At 32.7% G+C, this 21,723-nt stretch overlaps 2 protein-coding genes across 2 annotated transcripts; both read left to right on the forward strand.

The window, feature by feature from the left end:
• Positions 1 to 5,256: 5,256 nt before the first annotated feature.
• On the forward strand, positions 5,257 to 12,226 carry LOC144845758 (E3 ubiquitin-protein ligase NEURL3-like). Its single transcript, XM_078703188.1, has 5 exons — positions 5,257 to 5,750; positions 6,369 to 6,537; positions 7,741 to 7,874; positions 9,564 to 9,740; positions 12,207 to 12,226. The coding sequence occupies exons 1-5, from the start codon at positions 5,282 to 5,284 to the stop codon at positions 12,224 to 12,226; spliced, it is 969 nt and encodes a 322-aa protein (XP_078559314.1). The 5' UTR covers positions 5,257 to 5,281.
• On the forward strand, positions 12,076 to 20,436 carry LOC144844492 (uncharacterized). Its single transcript, XM_078701428.1, has 15 exons — positions 12,076 to 12,251; positions 12,755 to 13,108; positions 13,615 to 13,821; positions 14,156 to 14,272; positions 14,666 to 14,809; positions 15,316 to 15,516; positions 15,688 to 15,846; positions 16,163 to 16,301; positions 16,531 to 16,688; positions 16,784 to 17,153; positions 17,540 to 17,677; positions 17,967 to 18,140; positions 18,670 to 18,848; positions 19,314 to 19,491; positions 19,978 to 20,436. The coding sequence occupies exons 1-15, from the start codon at positions 12,249 to 12,251 to the stop codon at positions 20,265 to 20,267; spliced, it is 2,811 nt and encodes a 936-aa protein (XP_078557554.1). The 5' UTR covers positions 12,076 to 12,248; the 3' UTR covers positions 20,268 to 20,436.
• Positions 20,437 to 21,723: the final 1,287 nt, after the last annotated feature.

Raw genomic sequence — 21,723 nt, forward strand, 5'->3', positions numbered from 1 at the left:
GTGTGTATACTGTATGTGCATTTATTTTGGTTTGTGTGGATTATAGAGGGGGTGATAACAATTATAATGGACTTTCCTTTGATAGCCTAGTTTTAAAAATATTAATGATAAATATTCAGAAATAGTTTGGTCTGATGGCACTTAGCTGATAATGAGTTTCCACATTTTAACTAAATTATGAGTTTAACCAAGACAAATATTTACTGACAATTTTTAATTTATGATTATGATTTTAAACTGTATTTTTTTGTTTTTGACGCACTCTGCGAAGACAAAAATGACCGCCCAATATTGAGCTGAGCTTATTTAGTTTATGTAGCCTAAATTTATATCCCAAAACGACGCGATGACAGGATTCATTCAATTCATTCATTCAAAGTAACATTTATTTTCTTCAAATAAAACAGTATACAAAATGGTGGGACTCAAAATGAGAGGACTAGGCGTACCATTGGTTTGTCGTTTTTTCACGGTGTGCTTAACGTACAAAATAGAGTAAACGTAAATAAAACCACCGTTTCGTACACCTGCGATGAAAATAAATTCAATTTCTTTTAAAATTGAGGGCGGCAAACATAAAATTTACGAGATCGCATACAGGTTGAAAAAAAAAATTAAATAAAAAAATAGATGTTAAATGTGCTCTCCCTGCCTCAGCACTAAGGCCCTGCCACAGCCTTTTGGGGTCGTTTCCAGCACATCACCAGATGCATTGATGTTGTCGCCTCATGATGTGTGGTGGAAAGGGGGACGTATAATTCTGTGAACCCCAAACACAGTGGCCGCATGCCTTTAAACTCTATTCCACCGACCAGCGTGGGAATCGAACCCACGACATACGTGTTGTTAACACGACGCTCAGGCGACTGAGCTAACTGATCATTTTGATTTTAACAAGGTTAAAATGATATATATGACGTAATGATGAATTACGTAATACACGTATAAATAGACTATTATCAGCTGTTCAGTCATGTACTACTTTGTGGCTTAACGGGCAATGCTCAGGTTTGGGAGCTCTTAGATCTAGTAGATTGGGTTCGAACCTCTACGGATATTTTTTTTTAATGGAAAATAATGAATATTGTTTTTCTTTTATTTTGAGGGTTGTAAATGTCAGGCCTAAACAAGTGGACTTTTTTTAAATACAGAAACAAAGTTGTATGGCATTATTTTCCATTAAATAGACTGCCATAAAACCTCGAAAAGAAGCCCATGTGCTCCTTCATTTTTAGTACTCTTGGGTGGGCTTCTTTTCCACATGGAGTTCTTTTCGAGATTACTTTTGCAAACTAAAAGAGAGGAGCTGCTAGGTTCCCGCCAGGAAAATGTTTTATTCACATGAGTTGAACAATCTTCTAATGTAAAGATTAACAACATCAACATTTAACAGTGTGGCGTGTTGACCGCGAATGACTAACATACCATCTTCCCCATAATACACCTGCACAAACTCATTTGCATAACAACGCACGGCATACCAAACTGTTTAAAATAGAGCTGCAAGGTCCCCGATGAAATTTATTATTTTTTCAAATAACATGTATAAGAATTTCAGTACCCCACCATGCTTAGGGCTGAGCAAAGACAATTTTGAAAAATAGAGGTGCATAGGTTCCGGCCCGAAAAAATGACACTTTACATGATTTTAAATTATATGAAACAAACTATATAAGACTCACCAGGACAATAGAGCTTGTCCCCGGAAAGTGTACGATTCATTGAAATATGAAATTAAATATTAATGTCTCCAGTACTAGCCCACCGTTGGGGCAGAACTAATAATGAAAATAGAGCCCAGAATTGCATTTATACGTATACTTATTACTATATATAATCACCTATGATAATTATGATAATGTTAAAATTTCACTATCCAGATGCTACTTCAAAATTTTAGGTGGGGTTTTCAACTTTAAAACTCGACTTCGTATATGCCTAACGTCTAGGCGAAATTAGTCTAAGCTTCGAAATTGGTCTAGAAATTGGCATCTTTGCAAATGTTCTATATTTTATCTTATTTTACTCTCCATTAATCCCATACAAAAATCATCGGAGGAGACAAACTATCTGTTTTTTTCTGGGACTACGTACCAGTACTTCTACTTCCAAACTACCATAAACGTTTATTCATAACATATTACAATACAATATCTTGCATGAATCGGACATTTCGCTACCAGTGTAGCAACATTGATTAATAAAATCAAAATTTAACAGTGTGGCGTGTTGACCGCGAATACCGTCTTTCCCACTACACCTGCACAACCATTGCATAACAACGCACGGCATTATGAATGTGAGCGCGTGGAAATAAATTTGAATTTAGTGATTTGAAGGTGCATTTACACGGACAGAAGGGTGACCCAGACATGATATGATTGAAGATGATACACACATTTAGAAAAAAAAAATGTGACACAACAAAACGAGAACTTATTTGAAAATACACACCGTAGAGACACACCGAGAAATGTATATAAAATATGATTTTATTCAACATTTTTGGCGTATACAAATAATAGCAACTTTAAAAAATGCAAAGACGGTACATTAATGTAGTGATAATATAAAACATTAATTGAGTAGCCAGATAAATTCGTGGAGCATATTCCAAGACTGTTAATATTTAATTTGTTGAATTTAATTCACTATGGTCAATAAATATTTATTAATTTATATTTTCGTTGCATGCTTAATATAATCTTTATGTCGGGCATCACCGACAATAAAAGTGAATCAGAACGTCTCTATACACAGATTATTCCAAAAAGTTTGGATTATAACAGCGACGATTTCGTTATGTGAGGTTCTCCAACCATTTATTATTCTCATTTATCTAAAATACTGGTACAAATCAAATCAAAAGTTCGATTTATTAGTTTGATGGGGGTTCGATAGAAATAATTCAAATCTACAAAAAGTAATGATTAAATTAATTTTGTACACAAAATAACATCAGAGCCATATATATATATATGGCTCTGAATAACATACTACCAGGGCGCCCTCATTTGTTGACTTTCCAGACGTCACACAGTTGTCATCTCAACGCGAAAATCAATCAAGCTTTAAGTTCGAGCTTATCTCTACCAAGAAGAAACCATTATAATAGATAAACTAAGATGGCGTAGTGGATTGTAATGATGTTAACTGTCAACAATTCACAATGCCGACTCACATATCAGAGGACCACTCCGAATGAAGGTATTCGGCCATCCCACCATGTAAGTAGGACATTTGTTTCAATAATAAAATAACAGGGTGTTTCGACTAAGTCTATTAGGACCTAAGTGAAAGCAAAGGAATAGTGTTATCCATCGCCGGCAGGGTATGGGACGCCACACATGAAAATATGGCAAAATGTATCTACTTTAATTTTTAATTATCCGTAGTAGTGTTGATAAAAAAAAGTTGTAAATATTTTTTTTTTAAACATTCTGTGCATGTGCAGTGTGACCGTGTGCAGGACGATAGTTGCATGTCAGGGCCCGGGCGGAACCAGCATTATAGACTAGAGGGGGCTAAATATTTCATAAATGATGAAAACGATGTAGGGTTACAGAAAAATGAAAATAGTAATTATTTTATTTTAAAGAGACATGGCTGTTTAGTCCCTGTCTAAATCCACGCCTGCATGCCGGTGATATTGAAAATTAAATTGACACTGACAATGGAAAATGAAAGATGCAAAGGCTTTTTGTGGTGTGGGTAATTGATTTGCCCATAATTATAGTGTTTTTTCTCATAAATGTATTGCCGTTGTATTTTATTTCTATCCATGTCCATAATGGTGCTGAATTTCCATAATAGTAATTACAAAAGTTAAAGTACTCAATATTATAAATCCGCCTGCATGAGGGTGTGCATGCCAATATCTGTTACAATTTTTCAATTCTAAAATTTTGGATTGCTCAAAATTTCTTTTCAATTTCATTCGATCTGTTCAATTTCATTCGATCTGTTCAATTTCATTCGATCTGTTCAATTTCATTCGATCTGTTCAATTTCATTCGATCTGTTCAATTTCATTCGATCTGTTCAATTTCATTCGATCTGTTCAATTTCATTCGATCTGTTCAATTTCATTCGATCTGTTCATCATGGTTAAGTTGGTTTGAGTGCGGAGTGGGAACTGCCCAATCATAGAAAAACTTTGTGTGTGCTTTAATTTTTAAAGATTAGACCTCTTTAACCATTGTGGTGTGCCATACACAATTGATAAATCCAAAGAGATGATACTGTTTGGTCTTCTAAATCCAAAATGTTTAAATTAATAACCTGTGCTTTTTTAAAGTGGGAACTTCTTTGAATTTGGGTGGGTGGAGATTCTTATTTAATATCCAATTGCTTAACATGAGAAAATAGTCAAATACATACAGTTAGTCATAAATGACTTCCAGATACTTGTAATTTACTCGACAAGGATCACCAAAAACATTGTTATTTGCCTGTATTCTACAGCTTTGTACAGCATTCGTAGGTGATCATATGTTTGCTTAGGTTTTGCAGATTACAGTATAGATAGCTGGATTTACATAGCAAATATAATATTTGATAGCACAGGATTTTATCAAATAGCAATTCAAAATGAAGGATACTTAATTACCAGTTTATAATTAATAATAATAATAATATTTATTCGGTCATCAATGTAAAAATAACCAGGAATGAAAATAGGCTAAAGCCCATACAATACAAACAGTTAAGATAAAACCATATACAAGAAAAATACTAATAAACTATACATAACATGAAATATAGTGTTTTGTTAGAGCAGCCTTAAATAAACAATAAACATATTTGAAGATATTAAATACAATGGAAATATTGATTTGATTGCTTTAGTGAAAATACTGTATAGAACATAGAATACCATACCTATAAAGATAAATTAACAAAAGCTCAGCAATTTATTTTTTGACAGTTTTTACTTCCATCATTTTGATTAAGCTAAATTTGCTTATTTTTTTGTATCTCCATTGAGATCCAGCCACTGTTACCCACAGCATTGTCATTTTTTCAATAATTTGCCTTTGGATTTATTAATATAAAATTATATATAATTATTATATTATATTAAATTAACATAAGGATATGCCTATTAAAGATTATGGGCAAAATGAATATATTGTAGAATATACAGTATAAATGTTAGGATTATTAAGGATTAATCTAAAAAATATTTTCAAACATTTGAAGATATATTTTATGAATGAATGACCCTTTCTTTTGTTTTATTTGTTTCAGATGACTGACAATATGTGAATATACATTCACAATGCAATTCCACAGGATCCATGGTAAAAGTGTTGACCTTTCACAAGATGCTACGTGTGCGAAACGAACGCAAAGCTTTAATTATGGCATCGTGTTTGGCAAAGTGCCAATCACAGTGGAAGAAAAAGTTACCGTTGAGATTACAGAAACAATTTCGGAATGGAGTGGTGGTTTGCGATACGGGTTTACAAACATTGATCCCGATACGCACAATGCGGAGAAACTTCCGCCATACGCTATCCCGAACCTCAGCAGGGAGCCTCAGTACTATTGCGTTGCTCTGAATGAAGCGGACGCCAAGACAGGGAATCGTTTATCTTTTTACTTTACCAGTCAATGTACGTGTATATCTTTAGTTAATAATAAACCATCAACTGAGAAAAAAATGGACAAGATTGATGTTACTAAACCTGTGTGGTTTGTGCTGGACGTGTATGGCTGCACTAAAGGCGTGAAACTCGTCATGTCTGGTAATTCAAATTCATTTGTTTTGACCATATTTATTGAGGGTGCTGATCCATCCAGCAATTGCTGATCATTAGGGATCCTCAGAGGACAAACATATACACAAGATGCTCTACATAAACAAAGTCTTATCACAAGTCTTTGGGAGTGGAGTTGTAATTTTGTCCTTAGAAAAAAATCCTGACATGTGACGGGACTTGAACCCAGGACCCTTGGAGTGGTAGCCAAAAATCATAAAGATAAACTGTTGCATCATGTTTGTATTTTTCCATTACCTTATATATGAATCAATTTTCATATTAAAACATTTTTAAAACAATTAATAATAAATTAATCAAAATGTAACCAATCAGGGGATATCATCATCATTACATTTGGTCATGTTTTAATCTGAAACAGTGATACAATGATTTGAGAACATTATTATTACTTTAAACCAAATGAATTCAAAGGTCTGCAGGTAAGGTTTCAACCTGATCACTTTCTCACAGAGGCCTTTGACAACTCTGTGGTTTTTGGACAGAGATTGTTCCCTTTTCTTGCGAAAACTGCACCACTTTTTTCTTGTGGCTACATCACGTCATCTTTTGTTATGGCAAATCTGACATCTCAATTTTCTATAGATTCTGAAGCTGCTCCAATAGAGATTTTTGTCAGAGGTCGTGAAGCTATGGAGGCATTTTTAGTCGCATCAAGAAAGGGAACCAAACCAGTGTACCGGACCCGATTGATGTTGGTGGGCCAGGATCGAGTCGGGAAAACAAGCCTGAAAAGGTCACTGACAGGTCGAAGGTATTTTACATTTAAATTATTAAGTAAATGTTTCATTGTTTAAACATTTGTCAAATTTTGTAGTGAACTATTAAATCATCGTAGCTTGATATTTGTACTGTTTTTACTGAAACCGTATTGATACAGGAAATTACATGTACGTCACCTGCCACACCTCAGATCATGTGACCAGCATGCAAAATCGAAAATTTGTGTTTGCATTATTGATGTTAATACCTTATCGTTTTGCTTAGCTTTTTACTTATTTTTTTTGTATCTCTATTGAGATACTCATTAAGATCTAGCCATTTGTTCAGTAATTTACCTTAATTAAAATTCACAGATGTATAACACTGAATCCGTATTTCGCACAACAAACTGTGCATGAACAATAAACAGTTGGTCTTGTTGAATATATCGTTTAAATAATCCTTTGTTTCCCTCACATCTACTCTTTTTATTAAAATTTTTTTAATGACTTGTCACACTTTATTGATTTAACACTTTTCTTTTTAGCATTATTGATTCTTTTATAGTGTTTTGGATGTTTACCCACCGGCTATCTTAATTCGTCTGTGATTATAGATTTACGTATAGTTATCTTTTGTTTCTTTATGACATCACAAAGCTTATACAAACAATAATTTTCTTTATGGATTTTAATTTCTATACATTGATTTGATTTCAAATTAATTTGTACTTGACATACATTGTTAATTAATATTAGGTTTTCATGCATTAAATCCAATTAACATTCCATTTCTTCTATACACTGTATAACAATTTATTTATACATTTTGCATAAACATAAATTAAATTTTGTATAAGATCTTTACCATTTGATTGGTTTATTTTGTGCCATTGATAATCTTCTCCTATTTCAACAATTGAAGGTACTATTGCATGGTATTTTGTATTCTATAATATTTGTTGTGGGTCTGAATATTTCACGACATAAGACCGACTTATAGAGTGTATCGTCTATTAAACTGCGCTTTGCTTCGAGTCCATGATCTGAATGCCTAATTTATGCACGATCTAGTTTTAGACATTTCATTCACAAGATATAAGATTAATTGATTACTGTAATAATTTATGAATTTATATTGTGCTTGAAATAGATGTGTTTTGTATGAATTTTTTGTATTAATATAATATTAATAATATTTTTGTTTATTGAAAGCCTCTCCCATTCAACCCAATATAACTTGATTGTGTTTTCAGACACGATGCAAAAGAAGTGAGTACAGATGGAATTGACACTGCCGATATTTGTAAAATTACAAGTAAAGATTCTAAGCCATGGAAAGTGTATGCAGCAACTAACGAAGATGATCAAGAGACAAAAACATCATCAGGTAAGTTGATAATAATAATATTTGTACAGAAAAATAAGGTAGAAACAAAGGTATGTTTCTTTCTGTTCCTAATACAATAAAAAATAATTATAATTTTATTATTAATCTTTATTTTCTGATTGTTTAAAAAATATTAATTTGATGTGTCTGAGTTTATGCATCTCTATCTCTATGTGTCTATATGTCATTGTGTCTACATTTCTATGTGTGTACTGTAGGTGTTCACATGCCTACGGTATGTGTCTACATGTCTATACGTCAATGTGTCTACAGTACATGTATATGTGTTTGTGTTCATATGCCTATGTGTCTAAATTTCCATAAGTCAATGTGTCTACATGTATTATATGTGTTTGCGTGTTCACATGCCTATGTGTCCAAATGTATACATGTCAATGTGTCTACATATGTGTTCACATGCCTATGTGTCTAAATGTCTATATAAGCCAATGTATCTACATGTATGTTTATGTGTCCACTTGCCTATGTGTCTAAATGTCTATATAAGCCAATGTGTCTACATGTATGTTTATGTGTCCACTTGCCTATGTGTCTAAATGTCTATATAAGTCAATGTGTCTACATGTATATGTGTCCAAATGTCTACACATCAATGTGTTCACATGCCTATGTGTCTAAATGTCTACACGTCAATGTGTCTACATGTATATGTGTCTAAAAGTCAATGTGTCTACATATGTGTTTATGTGTTCACATGCCATGTGTATGCATCTGTCCGTTCATCTGTGATTACATAAATTATCTATATCAATGTAATAAGAATAAAGCATTTTTAAAAGCTCTTTGTTATTAAAATGTAATGATAACCTTCAATAGGATTGATTCATACTAGTCTATTGTCGCGTTGAGCTAAGTTTCATTATGCGGCTCAGGTTCAGCCATGTTTACTCCATTGTATGCTAAGTCCTATGTGAATAAAATGATAATTAAGTTGATAATTAAGTTGATAATTAAGTTGATGCTTAAGCTGTCAGTTTTTGGAACACTGCAAACTGAAATTGCAGTATATTTCACATTTGTTTAATTAATTATAACAGTTTTTATTCAAATTTTTATTCATTTGTTTTTTACTGGATATTCAGTTATATAATATGTATAAATGCCCACAATATAATTTAACTGCCCACAATATAATTTAACTGATTTACTGTAACATTTTTAATTAAAAATTAGAATGAATACAATATGTCAATGATATATTCTCCCCTAGCTTCATATCAGTGCAGCCAATTAGGGTTAAGCTTTTCTCCCTGTTCACTACACTGGCTTTTTGTGACAACAGATGGGGTAACCCTACACATCTTAAGTTTCTTAGTCACAGGCAGTTTATAGGCCTTATTTGGTCATTATGCCACTAGAATAATGGAGCGGCGAGTGAGCTGTGAACCATTCCCTGTTTAAAGCTCTGTCTGCACTATCAAACTTGTGTGATGTGCCCAAATATAGTAGTGATATGGTCAAATATGATAGTGATATGACATCATCATGCCCATATATGGGCACATCACATTTTTTTGTCACATAAAGTTTGATAGTGTAGACAGAGGTTTATTTTACTGTACACTGTCATATCTGCTTTGCCACTCAATAAATTATAAATTGTATAAAAGTGATAGGAATTGAATGATGACATAAAGATATTTAATATATTTAATGGTTATTGTTTAGATGTACCTTCAGCAGAGGATGAGTTTGCAAGAGCTATTGCTCATAATATTGTACAAGAACTGTGGAATAAGCGATTACGTAAGAAAAATGATGACAACACACAGATGTCAAGTCAGGTCATAAACAAACAACCTAATCAAAACCAGGTTTGTCTTTTTACTTGTCCAGCAAAGTTTGGTAATTTGTTTCCTACTGTTAGTTCTCCTAATAATTATTGTAAATTTGTCGGCGTTCAGCGTTGAAAGAAACCTCAGCTCAGCATAACAATATAGCGTTACCTGACGAGTCTTATTGTAGTTAAATTAAGCTTCAATGTGATAACAAACAGCAAAACTGTTTGGAAGAACACTAGTGTTCTTTTATTGGGTCCTAGACTGCTGTATCAGGACTTTATCATTATAGGTAATTTCACACAATTTGTCTCTTTACTATCAGTATGTTAACTTCAACATTCATTTTCTTTCGTGCACATTACTGTACTACATTTACTTTTTCTCATACATCATTAATGTTTTACATTTTAAAAGAAGCAATAATATTTGTATTATTGTGTTATAAATACTATTTATAGCTTATTGACGGTAATCAACATAATTTCCTTTTTATTTCAAATTTTCGCAGGCACATAATTTGTAAATATATACTGTACATTATATATACATATAAATTGAACATTACTGTGCAGAACATGGGCTGGCCATATTACTGTATGCATCTGAGCTATTAAATTATTTCTTAAATGTTGTAATTAGTGGAATACTATTTATAGCTTATTGTGGTTACAACAACAAATTGACGGTAATATAGTTGATATCTTCATGTTTTGTGAAACGATCTAAAATAATACATTTAAAGGTTACATAACTAATAGCAGTAAGCTATCATTCAATATCATATCGAATATACATAAACTTTGACTTGATATCTATGGATATAAAAGTAAAAGACACAAAACAAAATCAATATTCATGTAGAATTATTTTTTTTGCAAAGTGAGTTGCTATCAATTTTGGCTTAATTTTCCGATTAAAAACTGGCAAATGGAAGACCAATCAAATTAATAGCTTAATTATATACGTTACCATAGCAATGGTAGTGGTATATTTTTAACCCTGAATTGGCTGTCATGTTTGTAAAGAACACTTGTAATTTACTCTGTATGCAGATGCATAATTTATTCAATAGAGATGTTGCGTGCGAATTGAGACTTAAAAGCACAATGTGAACTGAGCTAGGTGGGGTGGTGTTTTATGATTAATTTATCTTTGTTTGATATGAAATTTGTTTTAGATTTTTTTAACAGTAAGTTTCATCAAAATAGGATTACATAACCTACCAAATACAGTATAGACAAGCTGAATAAAAAATTTGAATTGTATTAAATCATGCTTAAATATTTTATATAATTCACTTGATATTAGTGCAATGCCAAGATGAACATTAATTTTTTGTACATTTTCACACAAGGATAATATAAGATTCCATTCTCATGTTGATAAGCTCTCTGCACCACAGTGGTGTATGAATGAGTAGGTGAATTTAGACTGTCTAATATATATATGTATAATATGATTGACCTACAGTATGTGATGTAGACATGATACAGTATTCCATGGTTCTGTATATATTGTGCATCACGTTTGGAGCTCATTGATACGTCGGTACTTTCCTCTGCAGTAAATTTAAAATACATGCAAAATCAGTAATGAATTAAAATGCTTCAAAAATATTGTCTGGTTCTATAATCAATTTGCATAATTTACATAAGAGTAAACTACAATACTGTACATGCAAATTTATCTAACTTCGCATTTGCATAAAGTTGTAAAGATCTTCTTACATTATTTTATAGGTCTACGTATAGAAATTGATCATTTTTTAACATTGTTATTTTATTTTATTATTATAGCGGAATACAATACACTCACTGATAACAAAACAACTCTCCAATGTCAGTTGACATTTATAGAAACAAGATTTTCTTTTCTCGGTTTGCATTCTGTTATTGCTATTTTAGTATCCTTTGTTGTTCGGTACAATATAGTTAGCTTTGTGGGAGACTGTATTGATTTTCTTTTTGTTGACTAAGAAATCCAAGATAGACATTTGAAAGTAGTTACATGCAACTGAAGTGTAGGCTTTTTATATGATAATTAACGACGGTATAATATGCAAATTAACAATGAATAAGGTATTAACTTAGACTGTCATTAGAAGGTTTCAAATTTCGGTCTAAAAGATTCTTATTTTATTATCACTGGAGAGCTGTATCATTTTAATAATTGTCCCTCAAGCTAACAAAAATAAACAATATAAAATCCAATGAATTAGCTCTTACACAATTTACAAAACATTAATAAATTTTCTTTCTCCACTTTTGCCTTTTATTGGAACATACTGTAGTTGTTTAGTGTATATTTTCTTTGCAATTTTTATTTTATACTTATATTAATGTACAGTAGGCCTATGCTCATGATCGACACTGAGTGTTAATTCACATAAAAAACAGAAATACTGTAAATAAAATAAATGTAAAAAAAATATAAGCTAGGCATGTTTAATCATACATTTTTAATAACCAACCATAGATCAAATAGTTTCTACTAATAATGAACAAATTGTCTATTTTTGTTTTTATTTCAGAAGCAAACAAAGGAAAGTAAAGAAGAAAGAAAAAAATCAACTATGGTAATTTTTATTTTATATAATGACAACAACATCTAGTTAACATATGGCTTTTAACAGGCTACTGTGAGCTATGTCAAACTTTATTTGTAAAAAATGTAGGATAGTCAGACGGCCTTTTCATTCCTCTCCTGTGAGTTCTGTTTTGTCAAACTCTTATTGGGTAACTTAAAGCTCTGTCTACACTATCAAACTTCATGTGACAAAAAAATGTGATCCTTATATTTTGGACATAATGATGTCATATCACTACCATTTGGTTATATCACTACCATATTTGGGCACATCACACTTTTTTGTCAAACTAGTTTGATAGTGTCTGACGGAGCTTAAAGTGCTGGAGAATGGAACAATGACCGCATTGTTTCTTTGCATCCTTTTGCATTCACCTTTTGGTTAATTTTAGGATTTTGCTTGGATTCTTATTTTTGTGTATAAAAACTATTATTATTATTAACATCAAAATAATGTAATGCTGTAACATGTAAATCTTCTTTCTGTGGCAGGAGGAATCATTTACGGGTCAAGCGGATGAAAGGAGCAAAACAAAATTAGTAATGAACGACATCACTGAGCAGGTGAAAGAAGCTGTTGGTCAAGAACTTGTTGATCGAGTCTTGACAATGGTGAGCGAGATGCTAAAAAAACTTGAGAGTGGTCAAGAGGTCATCGAAGTAAGCAAAACTGAGCAACAAGAAATAATGATGAGTATCTGGGATTTTGCTGGTCAAAGTGTCTATTACACAACTCATCAAGTATTTTTGACAACAAGGGCGATTTACATCATCGTTTTCAACTTGACACATGACCTTAACAGCCAAGCTATCGTACAAGTTCGCCGTGGAGAAGGCCACAGTAATGTGAGTAGGTTTTGATAATGTCATTAATATCATGTGAGGTTTTTCATTTCCACTAGGTGAATGTATTCGTATGAATCTCAAGCAGATTATGCGCATGCGTATTCATATTTTCTTCTTCCAAATTTCTTTTTGCGACGAATTATAGTTCTTGGAGTTTAGTTCAGCAAAATTAGTAATTAGTGCTTACAGGTTTCACATTAGGCGCTTTATAAATCAAGGATATTGTTGTTATTATTACTTTTTGCAAAGCAAATTGTGCAATCAATCACAACTCAGGAAATGAATTATGATTAATTAATCGAAAAAGGTCAGCAGGCACGTTATGCTATTCGCTCTTTGTAGTGGAAAATAATAGAGTAGCACGATTTTTCCTCTGCGAAAACATTGGTTTCGCACAAATTATTTTGTTTATGTGGCAATCTTCATGATTGTCTGCAAGTATTTTTGTATGATGAATATTCTTTACAATGTACCGGTAAATCAATAAATTTGGGGTTTTTTTTCAGATTGAATGGAAAAAAAGTGAACTTACAAATATAGACTTCATCAATTTTTGGATAAACTCGATTCACACACACACAGCAGAATCTGGAGCTAGTGCTGCATATGACAACAATGATCCATACAACACAACGTCACTGTCACCTTCTGTGTTCTTAGTGGGAACACATCGAGCTAGTCTAAGTGACGACAAGGAGACTCAGTGGAAGATTGTTAGTAACTTTACTTCATTTTATCAAATTGTTTATAACAAATAATAGTTTAGTAAATTAAGTTCACTTGATTGAGTTAACAAAACAGGTTCTCTAATGCTTTGTCTACACTATCAAACTAATTTGACAAAAATGGTGAGATGTGCCCAAATATGGTAGTGATATGCTTAAATATGGGAGTGATATGACATCATCTTTGTCCATTTATGGGCACATCACATTTTGTTGTCACATAAAGTTTGATAGTGTAGACAGACCTTTAGGCCCACTATTTTAATTTGATGACATCAAAATGTACCATATCACAAGAATATTTCGTTCATTACATTTTCAGGTGAAAGAGAAGTTTAAAGTTATTGCTGAAAGTTTTCGAGACAAGGTGTACAGAGGTCATTTTGTGGGTCAATTCTATGCTGTTGAGAATAATATTGATGATGAAGAAGATGAACAGGTAGAATATCAGTTACATTTATTATCTTACTGCTAATCATTGTTGTATTTACGATCTATCTGATGACAGTGTTCAATTTTATTGAAATGACCTTTAAAGCCTCATTAACAGCATGCATGCCTTTTGTTTGTTTTTTTATTGTGATATGTCTATTTGCAAAAGTAATAAATTTTATTGTTCCTCATATTAAAGTAAAAAAAAAAGATCATAAGAAAAAACCTTGTTACATTGTGGAATCTGAGTTTCCAAAAGACAACAAATTATTATTTTGTTTTGGTTTTATTATTATTTTATTTATTTTTTCTGTTGTCTTGATTTTAATATGTGAAGAATGTATTGATGAAATTGCTCTGCAAACTATTGATATTTTGACTAAATATTTATTTTGTTTAGGTGAAGTTGCTGAGGAAGCACATAGTAAGCATAGCATCTAAAGAGCGTTACATGGGTGAACACATGCCGGTGTCGTGGCTGCAGTTTGAGCAACAAGTCGCAGAGATGATTGGCAGAGGGATTAACTTTATACCTATAGATCAGGTAATAAATAAATTAGATTAACTCTTAACTGATCAACCCATTAAACACCAATTGACAAACATAAGAACAATTATTAAGGTTACTTAGTTTTCTCTGTTTACACCAATTGGCAAACATAAGAATGACGAATGCTACTTATATTTAACTTTGTTGAGAATTCTTAGGAGGTGAGAAATAAAAAGAAACACCAACTCACACTCTTCTGCCTAATCTTCCTTCCTAAAGCTCTGTCTACACTATCAAACTAGTTTGACAAAAATACATAGTGTGATGTACCCAAATATGGTAGTAATATGCCTAAGTATGGTAGTGATATGACGTCACCGTGTCCAAATAATGGCACATCACATTTTTTTGTCACATAAAGTTTGATAGTGTAGACAGAACTCAAGTTGACTGTAATGCAATCATTTTTTCTCTATACAGATAAACACATTTCTATTAAAATTCTACTTAATTCTAGTTTAATTGTTTATATTTGTATTATTTATCATCTTTTTTATTAGGGAAAAGATATCTGCTCTAGATTTGGCATAGAAGAGGATCTACATTCCATGTTACACTTTTATCATGATCTTGGTGTTATCATCTATTACGGACAAAATGGTGCAGTTGATGAATCATTGCGCAATACTATCATACTAAAGCCACAGTGGCTAATTGATGTTTTTAAGGGAGTTATCACAACGAAAGACATTGATGGCCAAGTAAGACTAATAGCATTTTGTTTTTGTGTTGAATTAATATTATTAATATATATTTTCAAAATTTGTTTTATTCCTTTCAGTGAAACAACAAATATTGAGAATTGGGAGAAACAAATGCTGTCATGGACAACTATTGCTAAAGTCTCCAACCTTTATTTGTTTTTTTTTCAGTGGGAAAGGTTTGCTGAAGCATGGCACCGCTTAGACAAAGAAGGAATTCTGGAAGACTCACTAATCAACCACATGTGGTGTACGATAATTGCTCAGAAGCCAACCCTCATCGGACTCATGAGCAAGTTTGATCTGCTCTGTGAGAGAATCAAGCCAAAGGTATCAGTTTGTACTTTTCATGTTATGAGTGTGTTTAGCCAGGCTAGCATACAAACAAAAATTGTCGTGTAATAAAGAACTATGAAGTAACCAAGTTTTATTTTTATTTCTGATATATATCAATCTCTACCAATAGTATTATTTATTATTAAATATTAGACAATCTAGTTATCTCTTACTCTTATATAAATATATATGTAGTGTTAATAAATTATTTGAAAACATTATTGTGTTTTGTACCTCAGTTGAAAAAGTCTTGAAGTGAAAACAATCAAATGATAACAGTGTAAAGCACTTTCTTCTTGTTATTTTCCAGACACTGAAGTCAACTGAGAAGTGGGAGAAGAGTTACTTTGTGCCATCCCGACTTAAGGACTCAGTGGATCCTAACGATGTCTATGAACCATCCAACAAGGACATCGTCTTCTACATCACCTTTGGGGGCTTCCTACCAGGTAAATTCTAGTCAACAAATTCAACTGTCTCTAAATCTGTTGAGTAGATTAAGATTTTAAAATGAATCCGTTTTCAGAATCTCAACTACCCTACAAATGTTTATTGGTTGCCTTTACACAATTCAAAAGCAGATATTATAGATACTTATATTCATTCCTTTTATATTATTGTAAATAAGATAATCTTTAAAAGTGCCTTGTAGATATTGACTAATATTTCTTTCTATAGATGGACTTTTCCAAAGAATCATGACACGAGCCGTTCGTTGGTCACAGGAGCAAGGAGGACATGAACCAAAGCTCTACTACAGGCAGGCACGCTTCTATGTTGACGATGAGCATGATCTCATCCTCCAGATGGCGCCCTTCAGATATGCCTGCATAAAGGTATAGGTAGCATTTTAGTGTCCTTAACCAATATTAACATGATATTATTATTATGTGAGTCGATGAAGTGCTAACTCATTATTTTTATTATTTAGGTGATAGTATCAGAGGTTGAAATCTTAGATGATAGTGATGGCAGCACACATGCTGGTGAGTCTTCAGCAGAAGTGCTTAAGGTCCAAGAGCGACATCAGGTGGCATGCTCTAAGGTCCGTCACTTCCTTGAGTTCACCCTCTCTGAATTGAGACAACTGTGGATAAAACGAGTGAAATTCACTTTCTCTGTTGCGTGCCCGTGCAATAAGTCATGCGAGCCTCATGGGAAGCCTGGATGCAAAGAAGAATCATGCCGCCATTTTTTGAGTCTTGATGAATGTCTGGCAACAAACATCATTACTTGTGACCATCGACGCATTAAGACTACCAAGTACAAGAGGTGGTTTCCAACTGACAAACCAGCTCCTTGTAAGTTGCTTCTTAATGATTTTTAGAAAATACAGTCAGCTCTCCCAATACCGGACACCTTTGGGCTGGTCTAATATGTCTGGTTTTCTGGTATTTGGAATGTGTTTTTAATGGTATGATGAATTTGGGACTTTTTAAGAAAAGTCTGGTTTTGGGAGAGCTTCCAGTTTTCAGAGAGTCCGGTATTGGAAGAGTTGTCTGTATATAACAATTGTGTGACTTGGCCAGAACCCAAAAGACAGTATTCAAATGCATCAATGTTATTTTACAATTCAATTTCGTCTAAATAAAGGCATTGTCAGCAGTTTTCCAAACAATTGAAAATTGTTATGTTTGAACTCTTCTATGAAAACTGTCTATTGAATGTTTTTCCCTATTCTTGATAGTGTCTGTACCAGCCCGAGCACCAATATCCAATGAGAAAGACAAAGAAGAGCAGCTTCCTGATTGGATCAAAGCAGCAGCAAAGCTTCTTAATGCTGGCCCAAGTGGTAGAGACTGGAAGGCGTTGGCAATCATGCTAGGTAATACATCACTGGGTGCAACCCTCAGAACCTCTTTCTATTTTAAACCTGTGTTATTAATATTAACTACACGTTAACTATACTACTGTATACTGTAGGTTACACTTTACAATAAACACCTTTTATCTGAGAAAAGTGAAATGTAATTGTTTTATGTCACATTAGATGTTTTCCTTTTTGCAGTATGTGGTGAAGTAGATGGTACCATGGCATTAACCAGCAAAGATCATTGATATTGATAACGATTTCCAAAATGTGTATTATGTTTGTCACTTTTCTTGTGTTGTAGGCTACAAGCGGGTAAAGGTAGATAACTTCTCTGATGAGGTGAATCCAGCACAGGAGTTGATTCTAGACTGGATCTACAGTAGTGGGAACACTAATCTTTCTGTCGACATGATGTTGTCATACCTTGAACAGATGCAGAGGGAAGATGTCATTGAGGTCATCCACAAGGCAGAAGGTTTGACCTCTTTAATAAGACTTTGTTTAAATTTGTTTTCTGAACATTTATAGAACTTTATGAGTACGCCTAATAAGTTTATTATTAGTTGACTAGTTATCCTGTTCCAAAGAATCATGCATTAATAGAACTACTGATAAAGAAAGCCTCACTTTGATTAAAGCAAATTTTGTTTTCTGAACATTTATAAAACTTTATTAGTACACCTAATAAGTTTTTATTAGTTGGCTAGTTATCCTGTTCCAAACAATCATGCATTAATAGAACTACAGTACTGATGAAGAAAGGCTGACTTTGATTAAAGCAAATTTTACTAAAGAGAGCAGCCTCTGAGCCCATAAGTAAGCTACACACATATATACCAGCTAGCTTCTGGCAATGTTGGTACCACCTACATTGACTTCAGACAACATGTGTCCTCAAAGAAAATTTCAATGCTATGGTTGAAAATCTACCATATATATTAACCAATCAGATGTTGTAAATTTGAACATGATGTGGTATATAGTATCTTGTATTCATCTTTCAGGGTCTAATGCACCACCACCCTCGGTATTCATCAGCTACAACTGGGGAATCCAGGATTCTGTTAAGCAGTTACGCGATCGGATTGAGAGGGCGGGCTTTAGTTGTTGGATGGATATTGGTCAAATGGGAGGTGGAGATAGCTTGTATGCAAAGATTGATAGTGGTATGAGGAATGCCAAGGTACGCCAAATTCGACTTTTATAAATTATTTTATTTATACAAATTTACTAAATTGTAAGTCACTGTATCCTGTTTAGTATTAAATGTGTTCATATGGACGCAACACAAGAAAGTAACTCCACTGTATCTGACCAATCACGATGTGGTGGGTCATCCGAACTGTCGATTGGTTAATCACTTGCGTTGTGCCTTTTTCTTTACGTTGCACCCAAGTCCAAACCAAGCTTCATAATGAACGTTGTAATGTCCTGTCCTTCTAAAGCGAAATTGACAATAATGACATGATCTGTTTGCCAAATACAAATTTATAGTTATTTCAACTTATTTTTATTTATTCAATAAAGCCTTCAGAAATAGAGAGATACATTAAAATTACAAAACAAAAGCAAAACATTACTATACATATTAATAAGCTTGCTACATAAAGGACAAATTTATTTAACAGATTGTCAACTTTTTCTGCAGGTTATTCTATGCTGCATCACACCAAAGTACATTACGTCTGAAGTTTGTAACCGTGAAGTCAGCCTAGCAGACCTTCTCAAGAAGCCTATTATCCCCATTATGTTTGATGCAGTGCCTTGGCCTCCACCTGGAGGCATGGGCCTAGCATTTGCTAGGCTCTTATATGTGCAAATGAAAGGTAGCAATTTGTAAACTCTTTTGTAAATAATTCTAACATTAAACACCATTCATGACATTTCAATACTTCACTTTTTGTTGTAAGCTGCGTAGTGTTGAAATGAAGGCACTTATGATGTTAAATGTTTTTCTCAAGCCACACCAAATCTTGCACGCCCCAAATTTTGGACGCTGTCTATAGTTTGCAGAACATTATATTGGATAGTAGAATACATACTCTAATGCTCTGTCTACACTATCAAACTTTATCTTACACAAACATGTGATGTGCCCATATATGGACACGATGATGTCATACCACTACTATATTTGGGCATATCACTATCATATTTGGGCACATCACACTTTTTTTTGTGAAACTCGTTTTGATAGTGTAGACAGAGCTTAAGAAATGAAATAAATAGTGAAGATTCAGTATTTCAACATTTATATTTCATTGTTATTGTTAAATTTAATTGTTAATAATTGTCTGAAATGATTGTCTTAGGTGTTGGTGGTCACGGCGGATCTGGTGCGCAATCTGACCTTGAACTTAAGTATCATGATGTTATCAACCGTATTAGGATACACTGTCTACCAAAACAAAGCGACGGTATCGTGAATGTCAACAGCACAAAATCAAGTGATAAAACATTATCACACGATACAATATCAAGAAATAGAGTCGGGAGATCAGTGGGTAGCAGTGACCAGAGTCTGCAGAGGCAAGGCAGGTCAACTTCAGCGCAGCTACCGAGGTCAGGGGTTAGGAATTGTTTAGTATGTGTAATATTATAAAGTTTGGGAAACAGAAGTTTTGTAATTGGGCGATGTAATGTTGGAGGACTAAGTATTGAAAATATTGTAATTTTAACTGCTCATTATATTACTTTGTTTAAAAATAAGATTTGTATTTTAAAATATATATATATATTGGTATAATATATAATATATGAAGGATGTTTATAAAAATGTTGATGGAATTTCATTAACCATTTGGCGTATTAAATTGGCACTTTAACGTTGAGTATAGTTTTCCATTGAGTATTAAGTCATCAGAATGTTTTCTGTGTTGAGTTGAGTACTCAACAAAAATTGGTTAACTAACTTTTGGAATGAAAACAGTACAGATTTTCTGTTGAGCACTAGGTTTCTAAATTGTGTGATTAAATGAAAATAGATTATTACTTAGTCCTCCAGCATTCATTTTATTAACTCAATGCAATCATGTTTTTTATGCAAATATCAAACAAGTTTGCAAAGCCATTTTAGGTGCTGATAGATACAGATAACAATAAAATGTAAAAAATATGGTTTGTGAAAAATTTAATATTTGGTTGAATGAATATTTTGTTATCAATCATGTGTATTTTAGCATTCCTTTTCTACATATTCTAAATCATGTTGATGATGGTAAGATTCAAACCAGGTATTAACTTTCAAAAACTATTAATATATAATATTATAGATTTCATTGCATTTTGTATACAGGATTCATTGTTGTGAGAATTAGTATTCTTTATTTTTATATACATTATGTTTTTACTTGGATAATTAAACTCTTTTAAAGAAGATAGATTGATTGTTGTTGGGCCAAGGTTCTAATGTCCACAAGAAATAGTTATGTATTTAAGTCTGAGCCACTCCCTTGGGACACTCCTATTAAGGGACACTCCTATTAAGGGACATGAAACAAATGAATGGAAATATATGTTTTTAATATGGCCATTGTTATTCATTTTGTCATCCTATTCGTTATTATGCCCTGCAGCTGCAGTTTTTTCTACTTATCATTTTTACGTTATTTTTTCAAACTCTTACCTACTGGTATTATATTCATTTTTATTTTATTTCATTTTTTTAAATTAATTTATTAATTTATTTTTTTCATAATTATCTATTTGTAATTAATTTGTAAAGGCAATCCCGTCACAAATATTCTCATCTTTCTGGGATCTGCCTTCGTCCATTTTCTAAATCTTCTCTTGCCATTATTGTTTTTGTTACTTTTTGTCTGTTGGACGTTCTTTGAATTGAATTGAAATTGAATTGACCATTAATTGTTCTTACTGTAGTATGGTATATGTCATATTAAATTCCATTTCTACACTGCATTCCTCACTCAGGATAGTTCTTTGGATGATTTCGGACTAGAATTAGTCAAATACCATTGTGCCCATTCCATGATGTATTGATTATAATACAAACATTTGCAATACAAATTAGTATGAGTTTTATAGAGTATATTTTTGTT

This window comes from Antedon bifida, chromosome 6 (assembly GCF_963402885.1).
Source record: "Antedon bifida chromosome 6, ecAntBifi1.1, whole genome shotgun sequence".
NCBI classification, from domain to species: Eukaryota; Metazoa; Echinodermata; class Crinoidea; order Comatulida; family Antedonidae; genus Antedon; species Antedon bifida.

Coding starts and splice junctions, on each gene's coding strand:
- LOC144845758 (XM_078703188.1), top strand. CDS start 5,282: ATGCAATTCCACAGGATCCATGGTAAAAGTGTTGACCTTTCACAAGAT. Junction 6,538..7,740: donor AGGTCACTGACAGGTCGAAG/GTATTTTACATT, acceptor TTGTGTTTTCAG/ACACGATGCAAAAGAAGTGA. Junction 9,741..12,206: donor TACTTGTCCAGCAAAGTTTG/GTAATTTGTTTC, acceptor TTTTTATTTCAG/AAGCAAACAAAGGAAAGTAA.
- LOC144844492 (XM_078701428.1), top strand. Junction 14,810..15,315: donor ACTTTATACCTATAGATCAG/GTAATAAATAAA, acceptor CTTTTTTATTAG/GGAAAAGATATCTGCTCTAG. Junction 18,141..18,669: donor GGTCATCCACAAGGCAGAAG/GTTTGACCTCTT, acceptor TTCATCTTTCAG/GGTCTAATGCACCACCACCC.